Source organism: Castor canadensis, chromosome 4 (genome assembly GCF_047511655.1).
Source record: "Castor canadensis chromosome 4, mCasCan1.hap1v2, whole genome shotgun sequence".
Classification (NCBI taxonomy): domain Eukaryota; kingdom Metazoa; phylum Chordata; class Mammalia; order Rodentia; family Castoridae; genus Castor; species Castor canadensis.
The window spans coordinates 42,645,514-42,658,371 of NC_133389.1; the positions used below are offsets into that span (position 1 = coordinate 42,645,514).

The following is a 12,858-nucleotide window of genomic DNA, read 5'->3' on the forward strand; positions in this document are numbered from 1 at the left end:
ATTCAGTCTGTGGATAGAAAACATTAACCAAAAACATATTCCAGGTGGTGGCAATGTATTGCAGCACAAGGTACAGGGTTTCTGCAGTGTGCAGTTTCAGGCATCCTCTGGAACTCCCAGGCAGATGTGGGGGGGGAGACAACTATACAACCTTATTTGCTGCAGCATTATTTTGAACAAAAAAAGATTAAAGTAACCTAAATGCTAACAAATATGAAATTGGATAAATAAACAATGAAATATCAAATTACTTTGGGGGTTTTAATTTTGTTTTGAGACACTTGCTATGTAGCCCCAGCTGGCCTTAAGACTCACAATCCTCCTACCACAGCCACCCCAGTGCTGGGATTACAGACATGCACCACCATGCCTGGCTGATCAAACTACTTTTATATGGTTGGTTGACTGCTATACCTCTATTTAATATCTATAATATTTGACACTTAACAGACAGTGTTGGTGAGTTGAATGAATTCTACACATCCATAAAAAATATAAGGAGGCTCTTTATATACTGATATAGAATGATCACCAAGATATTTACAAAAATAGGAAGGTACAAAATAACATACATAAAATGCTATCCTTTCTGTTTACAAAAAAAAGGAAAATAATACACTTAAAACCTTTTATATATACATATCTCTAGAGTATAAAGTAACAGATTGTTGAGAGAACAGCTATAGATCCCCTTTTATACCTTTAAAATTTTGAGTCATATGACTCAATTCTCTAATTACAACTTTTTGGCATTAAATATCTACACCAAAAAATTTGTAAGATTCCTTTTTATTTATAATAGTAACCTCTTTGTATTAGGATGCTATAGATATTAAATAATCTATATAATATTATATTATATATCTATAATATAATATCTATTTTGCAAGCGCAAAGCCCCAAGTTCAAATCCCAGTCACACCAAAAAAATTCTTTATCCTTATCTCCCAGTTGGGCTACACTAGATGAATTTCCTACATACATCTTATTTCAAAGCAAAAAAACATGGAGAGGGGGGGAAAAAAACCCTGCTTATTAAGAATTTAATTTTTTCACATATCAAAGGAGCTTATCTCTTTAGGACAGTGTATTATCCTGAAACAACCTAAGAAGTTAGTCTTTAAATTTCTCTGGACTTAAAACTAGCAGATGCCAGATGAATTTGTTCTTATTCATTCTTGACAAAAGGCTGATCAACAGATACTGGGAGAGAAAAATCAACATTCTTAACCACCATGCTTCTGATTTTGCTATCAATTAAATATCTGGCACCCTTTATCTTCCTATACTAAAATCAAAATCATTTTCCAAAGTAACTTAAACTTTGAAAAAAAATTACTCTTCAGGTATTAAAATTAAGTTGATTTGTTATATAAATAGCAGGTATTTTTTTAAAAATTGTCTCTTTACAAATAACTCTACACCAAGAGAATTTGGATAACGTCTTAAAAATCTTAAGAAAAAAGATAGTCTAAAGCAACCAACTATTAACTCAATGAGAACCTATAAAAGCCTGGCTTTCAAAACTGTAATAAACAACTCTGTAGGAAAGAAAACTTAAAAGTACATATTTAGAGCACAACTACTCAAACAATAAGATACCAACAAAATTTTAAGAACTATAAACTGAAAATTCAGGGACTAGATAATCCAAGCAGGTCAATTAAAGAATCACACTAATTTATGTTTAGTAAGCAAAAGGAGAGCTCAATGATGTATTCCTGTTGGAAATGAATCTAAGTGATCTGACTCAAAAAAATTGTTAACTACCACTGAGACAACAATGAAAAAAAAGTAAAAGCTAACTTATATTAACTTATTTTAAAAGATGTCCCTTATAGAAATAAAACAAAGCAAAAGTAATTCAGATTTTCATTTTAAGAATTCCTTAACAAGGAATCAAATGTTTTGTTATATATAATTTTTATTGGGATTGTAGACTACTTCTAATAATGTTCTTTACTACTTCTAAAAAAGTATTTCCTTAACAATTTAAAACTGGGATGAATGGAGACTCAAAGCGCTTTTTAAGATTATAAAGAAAAATACCACTTGGCCACTCAGATGTTCTTCTGAAACCTTATTTTGAATACCAGTTCAACATTAATAATATTCTTGTCTTTACAGCTTTCTTTGTTTTTTTTTTTTTTTTTTTTTTTTTGGTGGTACTGGGGTCTAAACTCAGGGCCTCATGCTTGCTAGGCAGGTCTCTACCATTTGAGCTATTCCACAGCCTTTTTTGTGTTGAGTATTTTCAAGATAGAGCCTCTCAAACTATTTGCCGCAGCTGGCTACCAACCTCTGTCCTCTTGATCCCTGCCTCCTGAATAGCCAGAGTTAGAGATGTGAGCCACTAACACCCTGCTTTTGCTCTGGTTATTTTGGAGATGGTGGTCTCTCAAACAATTTGCCTGGACTGGCCTCAAACAGTGATCCTCCCGAACTCACCTACCAAATAGCTAGAATTACAAGCATGAGCCACTGGCACTCGGCTCACATAAAATGTTTAGCGTAAATCTCTTACACGTCAGTCACACTTCATTTATAGACCACCTTCCCCACTACACTATAAAGACTCTCCAAGAACACATAGTATTCCTTTCACCAGACAAACAGAAAGCATTGGACAGCTGCTGTTTGGACGAATGAATGGGAATAAAATCGGAATTTATATTTTGGTAAAGTTATTCTAGACCCTTTTTTTTTTTAGGTGGGTCAGGGGTTTGAACTCAGGGCTTCATACTTGCAAAGCAGGTGCTCTACTGCTAGAGCCACATCTCTACTCCTAAAGTCATTCTAATGATAATGAAGTTGCTCCTTTGACAGAGGGCAAATTCTTTCCTGATATTGACATGTTGATGAAGACTTGTTTTTAATTTCTTTTTTTCTTTTCTTAGTGGGGGGCAGTGCTGGAGTTTAAACTCACTACTTCTTGCTTGCAAAGCAGACACTTTATCACTTGAGCCCTGCCTCCAGGCCTTGTTTTTAATTTCTAACAGACCTTATCATCTCATCTCTCTCTCTGTATATATAAATCAAAAAACAATTTGGGGGGCTGGCGAGTATATATACATAAGACCGTGATTTCAAGCCCCAGCCCCCACACAAAAAATCTTGATTTTGTGGCAAAATATAAATTTGTTTAATGGCACAACTTTGTCCTTTGTAAAAAAGGGAAAATGGCATAGCAAACTATCTTACTTAAAAATAATTTTGAAACCCCAGCCTGAGATCAGGAAGCTTAGTAAAGGTTCAAAGCCAGCCCGGGCAAGAACTTAAGACCACATCTCAACCAATAGCTAGCTGGGTAAGTGCCTGTCATTTCAAGCTAAGCTAAAGGCTGAGATCTGGAGGATCTTAGTTCCAGGTCAGCCTGTGCAAAAAAGCTGGGCGTGGTGGTGTGTGATTGTCATCCCAGCTATAGCAGGAAACAAAATAGGAGTCTCATGATCCACACTGGCCTGGGCAAAAAACAAGACCCTATCTCCAAAATAACCACAGGAAAAAAGGGCTGGAGATACGGCTCAAACAGTATAGCATCTGCCTGGTAAGCACGAAGCCCAGAGCTGAAACCCCAGTACCACCCCCAAAAAAGAAAATTGTATTAAAAAAAAAAAAAAAGAAAATTCTGCCGGTGCCAGTGGCTCACACCTGTACTCATAGCTATTCAGGAGGCAGAGATCAGGAGGACCATGGTTCTAAGCAAGCAAACAGATCCCAAGACCCTATTTTGAAAGAACACTTAATAAAAAAGGGCTGGTGGAGCTCATGTTGTAAACCCTGAGTTCAAACCCTAATACTGCAAAAAAAAAAAAAAAAAAAAGAAAATTCTGTTTTCAGGCTGGGGTGGGTAACTCAGGGGTAGACTACTTGACTAGCATGCCCAGAACCCTGGGTTAAATCCCCAGCCAAAAAAAAAAAAATTCTATTTTCACACCAAACTTCTTCTAGCCAATTGAGACCATGTTCTACCATTCCTTCCAAATAAAACTTTTTCCCCTCTTCCTATTTTTCAATTCATTGTTCAGCCAGAACTATAAAGCAACCATAGGAGAGATTGTGGGTAGACGGCTACTTGGTTATGTTGAAGACCAGTAAGTTGATTTGAGAAAGATTCTAAGTTAAAAACCAATCATCACCACTTTCTTCCACAGCTTTGAGGTCAAACCAAATTATAGTCCTTGATTTAAAATGTACCACAAAGGAAGAGAATTAAGGCAATTTACATGAAAGTTTTGGGGAAGCTGAAAACTGAAATGAGTTCTGTGAGGTCAATGACTCAAAGAATAGTTGAAATGATTCTATCCAGAAAAGATCCACTATGTAGACCCACACTTAGCTGCTACTACAATTTCCTCTCACCTTGCCTGCCCTCCCTTTCTATTTACTGACAGCACAAATGTAAAAAAAAAAAAAAAAAAAAATTAATATAGGAAAGGCATCAAGTTATAATAAATACTGATTGATTAGAGGCAAAAAGGTATACATTGTGCCACAGACATCTTAAAATATTTTTCTAACAACCTTCATCGGTTGTACCAAATACTAAAAGGAACTTCAGTCATTCATTTCCCTTAAACATTTATTATTCACATAATTTCTATCATTAAAAGTTATACACTTACTCTTGGCTCACACAACTAGCACAAAATAAGATTAAAGTGGACAGTGCAGTTAAGACTGAGAAACAGAGTAGAGTAAAAAGAAATCATTTACAATAATGGCATTTGTGGTTAAGAACCCAAAATTCTACCTATTCTTTTTCCTTTTGGTTTTTTGAAGACAGAGCTTAACAAGTGGTGCTTGGAAATCACTATATAGCCCAGGCTAGCCTCAAACTCAAAATCCTCCTGGGTCAGTCTTCCAGGTGCTGGAATTACAGCCTACATCACCCAATCTGGCTTCTACCATTCTTTGTAAAATTACAGAATCCCAGCCAGATGCTGGTGGCTCATGCCTGTAATCCTAGCTACTCAGGAGGCAGAGATCAGGAGAATAGCAGTTCGAAGCCAGCCCAGGCAAACAATTCTAGAGGCCCTATCTGGAAAAAACCCATCACAAAAAAGGGCTGGTGAAATGGCTCAAGGCCCTGAGTTCAAACCCCAGTACTGCAAAAAAGAAAAAAAAAAAATTACAAAACCTCATCTCTTAAAAAAAAAACGTAGGAGAAACATATCTAGACCCATATTCAGTTCTTTTCAGTTGTTTGTAAACACAGAACTTTCAAGTCCCAGCGTTATTTTTTTTTAATCAAGTGATTTTTTGGGGGGTGTTTTTTTGTTTGTTTGTTTGTTTGAAATCAAGATTTCCAGGACCCACCTGCCACAAATTCTTTTGTAAATTTGGAATGGAAGCTGGGAATTGATATGTTTACTTATAAAGTTCCCCAGGGACTCTGGTCATCAGCCAAGTTCATCAAAAGTGCCTTATACCTTTACATGGTCTCCTTCCAACCCTTTTTCTCACGGGTAGTCTAGAAAGTGATCAAAGTTCTCCCCACAAATTTGCCAAATCAAACAGCACCGTGCTCCCTCACCTAACCCCCAGTGAGGACCTCATCATCACTCCATTCTCCTAACACAACTCTTCTTACCTGCAGTCCTGCAGTGACCAAATAACAACAAACAGAAGGGTAACACAAAGGGGGGCTATCACTCAGATAACAGAAGTGCTGTCAGTTCTGACACGAGGGAAGAAAACTCCTTTCAGACCACTCTAAGACATCACTGCATCTTAAACGAAACCAAATGCACTCCAGGGTGGTATGAGAAGCAGGGTTGGAGGGTTAAGTTGCGTTACGCGCTCTTGAATCGAGATGAGACGGACCAGGGTTCTGCAACAGGAAGAAAAAACTTTCACAGCAGGCAGGTCGCCGGGCAGGCTGTTGACGGGGTGACACGCGACACCCAGGCCTGCCGTCGGGTTGCTAGGAAACACAAAGGCTCCACGTTCCCTGCAATTCCTCCCGGGCCTGACAGAGCGCAGGGGCCTTGGGGCCTGCAGCCGCCACCAAAGAGGCCTGACCACTGCCCGGGGTCGCGACACAAGCGGACACCGGGGACAGGGACCGCGCTAAAGGGGGCGGCGCGGCGAGAAGGCCCGGACCCCGAAAGGAGGCGGCCCGGGCTCTGACGGGCAGGGAACGGCCCGGGGTGAGCGGTGCTCTGCAGGCCGCAGCACGGAGTCGGACACGGAGCCTAAAGGACCTCGGGCTCCGCGCGGGGTAGGGGCGTCCACTCACACGTGCTGACAGGCCGCAGTCCGCACCGGCGTTTTGAGCACCTCCTGACAAACAGGGCAGTAGAAATCATCTTCGGTGTAGGACGTGGCCGCCGAGAGCTCCTCGGCCATGGCGAGGGGTGGAGGAACAAGGCAGCAGAGGCGGCGGCGCCGGTCGAGGTGGCGGTGGCGGCACCGGGCCCGGCTCCCGGCACGAACCCTGCGGGGGAAGGGAATCACGTCAGGCAGCGGCGAGCGTCAGGAAGCTTCTCGCGCCAGGAAGGGGGCGGGTCCGGGGGGCGTGGCTCTGAGGGGGCGTGGCCCGCTGCGGGGCGGAGCCGAACGCTGAGACGCTACAGCCGCACGCGCCGAGCGAGGTTGACTCTTCCGAGTCCTCTGCACAGGGGCAGAGCGCGAAGGCGGGCGTGGCGGGAGGTTGGGTCAAGGAAGCAGAGCTTGGCTCTGTGGTCGCTTCCACCTGGCCTCTTTCGCCCACTACAGAACATCGCCTACCGTGGAGGCCACTCCGGTGCCGAGCTTCGCGATCCCTGGCCCTGCTCTCAGCCGGGTGCAGGGTTTCTCCGGCTCCTTGGCCCCTCCCCGCGCCCAGCCTGGTCCCCGCCCCTTGCTGTGCTCCTCCCCTCTCAGGTAACGGAGATGGTCACCTCGGCTCCCTAGTTCACTGGGTTGGGTCGAGCCGCGTAGCGGTGGCCCAGCGCCGTCGGTCGGCTTCTTATCCCTCCGCTGCTGCCTCCCAACTGAGGCTCCGAGGCTCGCAGTCTTCATCGGCCCGAGAAGGAGCCGGCTCCGAGTTTCACGGTGCACCGGGATCCCCCCGCCCCCGCCAGCAGCTCTCCCCTGACATCCCGCTGCTGCAGCCCGCCTGGCCAGTCACCTAACACAGGAGGGCGGCGGGCGCCTGGCAGCCAGTGGGCAGGCAGGGGCGGGGTGGCCAGGGCGGCCTCCATGGCAACTGTGCGTGGCGCCCGCCACAGGTTGTGACATAAGCGGCTCGGGCCGCCCAAGTACCTGTCACCCTCTCCAGCCCGTAGGCCCACGTGGTGGCTGATGCCTGTAAGAGAAAGCTGAGACTGAGGACTGGTAATTTGAGGCCAGCCTGAGCTAAGGATCAGGACCTTCCCTGTCCAAAAAGAAAATCCATTTGCAGATGCGGTCAATTCTCCACCCCAACACCTTCAATACTTTTTTATTTTTGGCAAGAGGTGGGGGGAAGTTGGGTGGATATTGGTTGGTTTTTGATAGATTTAAGGAAATGAGGTAGAAGCATGTACCTGAGGCATTTCACCAAAGTTATTCACTAATTTAAATGTTTTTGTTTTGAAATTTTTTTTGACAGTATTGGGGTTGGGGGGCTCACACTTGCTAGGCAGGCAAGGCATACCCTACTACTTGAGCCATCCTGAGAGCCTTTTTTTTTTAACCTGGGCTGGCCTCAAACCATGATCCTTCTGTTCTCTGCCTCCCAAGTAGCTGGGATTGCAGATTGCAAGTGTGAGCTACCAGCAGGGCCCAACAAGGTTTTTATTTTTGTGCTCACTTCAACAGCACATATACTAAAATGTTTTTATTTTTTCTAAATGGGCTCTTAATTCCTAGACAAACCCACACAATTAATAAATCTTTAAGATGGAACACAACGATGTAAAAGGAGGTAAGGAAAATCGAACCTATTAAAGCATATTCAGGAAAAAATTTTACCATCCTTTGTTCAGGCCTTTAATCATAGTCTAAATGAGTTATAAATAGAAGTCATTTAAGACAGTTAATTCAATTCTGCCATTTATCGTCTGCTGTCCCTTGCACTGTCATAGACCATTGGTCTGGACTTAGCTCCTGCACTAGGCCTACCAGTCTAGATCAAAATAGAGTCACTGATGCTAAGTCCTTCACCCAAGATTGAAACTACATTGTTTATCTGGCCTTAGAAATGAAGAGAGGGAGAGAAGGAGGGAGAAAGAGAGGAAGAGGGAGAGGAAGAACAATAGCCACATTCTCAAAACAAGACAGTTTTACTCAGCAAGATATAAGGAAGTTCCCTGTGCTTTAACCTTTATAAGGAAAATGACTTTCAAGCACCTAATCCCCTTTTTTGTTCAATTTCTACTTTCCTCAGCCCTTTTCTGGCTATTATGTTAAAACTCAAATTCACTGGTTCTATTTTATGAATTGAGGTGTTGCTCAATTCTCAAATTGCAAATCGGCTTTTATCAATTAAGATTTTTAAGACCTGTTAACAGTTTTTTTCTTGTGCCAATGCTATATTAGGTATTATGCAGATACCATAAATTTTGCTGTCAACTAGCTTACACTCTTGAATATGTAACAAAAAAGGTATTTGCCAAAATATTAAACTTTAATGGTGACTATAATGAGGCTAAGAAATGGAGTCACTGGAAAATGGATTTAGAGAAATCCTTATGGAGAAAATAGGTCTTGATATGCATCTTAAAACATGGCTGCACACCTGTGACCAACACTTGAACGGCTGAAGCAGGAGATCAAAGAATTCAAGGCTAGCCTGGGCTATCTCTGAGTCTGAGACCAGCATGGGTTACATAACAAGACCTTGTCTCAAAAAAAAAAAAAAATTTCTGGAATAACAGTTACTGGTCTGATGAACAGCTAATTCTTTCTACCAAGCTACAAGATTTTATTCTTGTTCCTTTTGCTCTTTGGCAGCAAGCACAGTGGAAGCTAACAGGAAAGTTAATTTTAGCTTCACATTTCCTGGGGGAGGAGCAAGAATATAGGATGGGAGTGGCACCTAATCACAACAGTCCAGGTGCCTTTCAAATTCCTTATGAAATGGTTCTGATTACAAATTTCACTGTGTGGGGCTGGTGGAGTGGCTCAAGCAGTGGAGCGCCGGCTTAGCAAGCATGAGGCCCTGAGTTCAGACCCCAGTGCCACCAAAAAAAAGCCAAATTTCACTATGTTGATAATATATTTCCACTCATTTCACTCATTCTGGCTACTAAAAGAAATGAAGTATATCTTATATGGTATTGTTTCTCTTTATCCACTGGGAATTCCTAACCATAACAATAATTTTGTGACTTTAATTTTGTTTGCTTCACTTTTTGTAACAGCGGTTTTACTTATGACTAATCCAAATGTATTTGCATTTATATTCCTCCATCATGAATTCTAAGAAGTCATTTGTGTACATGTAAACATGTAGTTGGCAATCTGAAAATCCATCAATTTGGGTATAAGGAAGATGTAGTTACCCACTGAGAGTTAGGCGTCAAAAAAATAACAACAAATGACAAAATCTTCAGTCTTGGCAACATCTCATATGAAAAATTAATTGATATTTTAATAGGAATTTCACAGATTTATATTCTGCTTTGCAAATATAATGTCCTAAGCCTCTGAGCAGTGTGTGTGGTGGTGGTAGTGGGAGTAGGTTCCTAATGTTAGACCAATTTGATAAACTCTGTTCCAGTCATTCAAATAGTTCCTTTAAGTTTAGGTTAAACAGCCAATTTCTTTAGGCCAGCTTCCCTCAAAATGGTGTCTGGGGAACAGAAGGGAGAACCGAGGGTGGTTGACATGAACTCGAAACTGTTGGTGTGTCTGGGCCCTGAAATCTGCAGGGTCTCTTGGATTCTTTCTGGATTTTTCTGTAACAAGGCTAATTTTGGCTGCTCCTCAATAAGAGGCTGGTGGGGGGAGGAGTACTTACTGGTAGAGCACTTGCCTAGCACTGGAAAAAATAAAAAAAAATAAAAAAGATGCAGTGATTCCTGGGCATTCCCTTGCTGGAAACTGAAGGTGAAGCTTATTCCAACCTATCTCAGCTGTGTAGAGCTGAGTTGATTTGGCTTTACCAGCACTCTGGAAACCTCTGAACTGCCATGATCATCTTCCAGTTCTTCAATGTCAGCTTGGCAGGCCCTTAGTAGGCCCTCTGCCTCTCTACACAGCTACTGTCCATGATAGCCCTTAGTATCCTCCCTTTACTACCCTGCCAGGGAGAGTCTCTCTGCCAAATCTTAGATATCACTGAATCTGCATCAATTGCTATCCTCTAAGTCAGTTCTGAGCAGCCTATAAGGCCTTGTGTTTCCAGCTCTCCTGCCCTTGGCCCACTCTTAAATTTGACTATCATACCTTTCTCCTCAAGAATGAAGTCCTAACTCTTGTCTTCTCCCCCAGTCCCTTGGGCTAGAAGGAATGGATATTTTCCCTTGCCATTTACTACTACTTATTGGGCATTCTCATATACAAAACTCTTTGGTAAAGTCCACTAGGCCAAGTGATTAATATGTTAAAAGGAAGATAAAAGAATTTACAAAAGTATTAGGGCTAGGACTATGTCTCAAGTGATAGAGCACCTGCCTAGCAAGCTCAAGTCCCTGAGTTCAAACCCCACTACTGCCAAAAAAAGAAAAATATATATGAAATAAAGACTTTGGACTAGAGCCTTTGAGCCTGCCTAGCAAATCAAGGATCTGGGTTCGAACCCCAATACCACTGAAAAGAAGAATTTAGAAAAGTGTTTTCTTAACAGTCTCAACAGTCTGTTTTGCTGGTAAGTGACTGTCTTTGAGGAAGTAACTGGGAAGCTACTGGGAAGATGGAATGGGAGAGAGGCTTAGGTTCATTGTCTGTCCTTTGGTGCCTGTTTAAATTGGTACCATGTGCAGTATTGATGGCTTGTACCAATACAGCTCTGCTAGTTCTTTTCAGCCTCTTCATTCAGATTGGGCAATAAGTGTGTCCCAAATGATGAGTGTCAATTTAGTTGCAGTTAAATATTCTCAGTATTATTCCTGACTTATGTACATAAATAACCAACAAAGTCACATAGTTTAATTTTTGTTCCCTTACTGGGGATTGAACTCAGTGTTTCATGAATGCTAGGCAAATACTCTACCACTGAGCTACATCCCCAGTCCTTTTTTTTTGAGACAGCCTCATTAAGTTGCTCAGGCCGGCTTCAAACTTGAGATCTTCCTGCCTCAGCCTCCCAAGTAGCTGGGATAACAGGCATGTGTCACCGTGTTCAGCTTAGTTTAATTTTTTAACGTGTGTTTTAGAAATACTATTTTTTGGAAAAGTAATGTTCTTTTCATTTCTATTGAATGAATCGTAATTTCTTCTCTTCTTCACCTCACTTCAACACAAACACAGGCAGATGAATGCATTAGGCTGAACAGGAAGGAGGCTAAGTGAATAGAAATGTGAAAGAGAAACCATAACACCATCTTCCCATAAGCAAGCATTCATAACCCCACTCCTACTCCGCTCCCTTACAAATCATGATTTTTGTTCAGTGTCTTCTTTCCCTGGCCTGTGCTTTAGGAGGTAACAATCATCCTCAGCTCATGAGGGAAACCTGTGATTGGCATAAACCAATCTGGATGGGACCCTTTCCTCTCGCTGATGATTTAGGAATGAGCATGTGACTCAGTTCCAACCAAAGGAGCGTGAGGGGAATTATCCTAAGGGGCTTTGGCAAGTGCTTTTCTTTATTGACAGATGAATAGACAAGCAGTCTGGAGATGTAAGTTCAATGGAAGAGTTTGCCAGGTATGTGCAAGGTCCTGGATTTGATCCCTAATACCACAAAAAATAAACAAACCCAGACAACTGAGAGTAAACAATCCCACACACACATCCAGATATGTTTGTGTCCATATCCATATGTGCTGCCTAGAACTATAACAGTACTTAGAAACTGCTTTTACGAAAAAGCACTGACTCCTTCCTTACTGGACCCAAAAGTTAACTAAAAACAGGATATAAGTTGTCATCCCTGCTTCCATTTTGCATTCATCATCTTTGCTCAGAGCCATTCTCCTCTGCAGTCATTTTGGATTCTCGGAATGACAGGACTGATCTATAAGCTTCTTTATGACAAGAGACTGAAACTACCCCCAAACAACAGTGAGCCTCCCCGGACAGGCTACCCTCCAAATGAGAACAATTGCCTATAATGATGAGGCTGCACCCTGGAGCAGGAGTAACCATCTTATGAGAACCAGATTGCTCCCCTCAAGCAATAACAACTTGTCCCAAAATCTCTGTAGAACCAGAACTAAGATAACAATCAATCAGGCCACTCTTGGCCAGGGGTGCTTAATTCTGCATACCTCTCTCCCCCTGCCCCAATTCTTCCTCTATTTAAAACCTAAAGGTCATGTCAGTATCCTGAAGTTGAGCTGAAATGCTTCTCTCCCTCTTCCCACAGGCAACTGGTATGTTATTAAATGTCCTTTCTCTGACCTTCACCACTACTCATCTCTTCAATTGACATATTGGGGTAAGTGACAGAACCTGACATATTGGAACCCCAAGAGTTGTGCCTCTGACCGAGGACTCTGGTTACAGAACTGCTGATAGCATCATGGAATCATAGCACAAGCCAAAAGATAAACCAGTGTGTTGAAGATGGCAGAGCCAAGAGATGCAAAGAAAACAGGCCCTCATAGTTCATCCATTCAAGTAATCTAACCAGCCCAGAAACTGCCCTATCTACCCTCTTTTCAACAAAATAATAAACTTCTAGCTTAAGCCACACTCAATCGGTTCTGTTGTTATTTGTAGCTCTATGTATCTGAGCTAGGCATTTTGCTCATTGACAATCAGATCCATTTCCCCACCCTCTTC

General features: G+C 42.1%; 1 protein-coding gene and 1 non-coding gene across 5 annotated transcripts in view; one reads left to right on the plus strand and one right to left on the minus strand.

The window, feature by feature from the left end:
• The window catches only part of Rnf138 (ring finger protein 138), a 33,719-nt gene extending 26,509 nt beyond the window's left edge, over positions 1-7,210 (minus strand). Inside the window, exons 1-2 of one of the 4 annotated variants that reach the window (XR_012447074.1) lie at positions 6,885-7,210; positions 6,242-6,439 (exon numbers count right to left, since the gene is read on the minus strand). Coding sequence is in view for 1 of the 4 variants with exons in the window: in XM_020185800.2 (XP_020041389.1) it covers positions 6,242-6,351 (110 nt within the window). In the remaining 3 variants the exon portion in view is untranslated. Of the gene's footprint in view, positions 1-5,593; positions 5,726-6,241; positions 6,497-6,884 lie in introns of those variants that run through there. The other 3 variants (XR_012447073.1, XR_012447076.1, XM_020185800.2) reach the window with 3 other exon arrangements.
• Positions 1,708-1,778, plus strand: LOC141422989 (small nucleolar RNA SNORD70). Its single transcript, XR_012447668.1, has one exon. It is a non-coding gene; the product is annotated as a small nucleolar RNA SNORD70 (small nucleolar RNA).
• Positions 7,211-12,858: the final 5,648 nt, after the last annotated feature.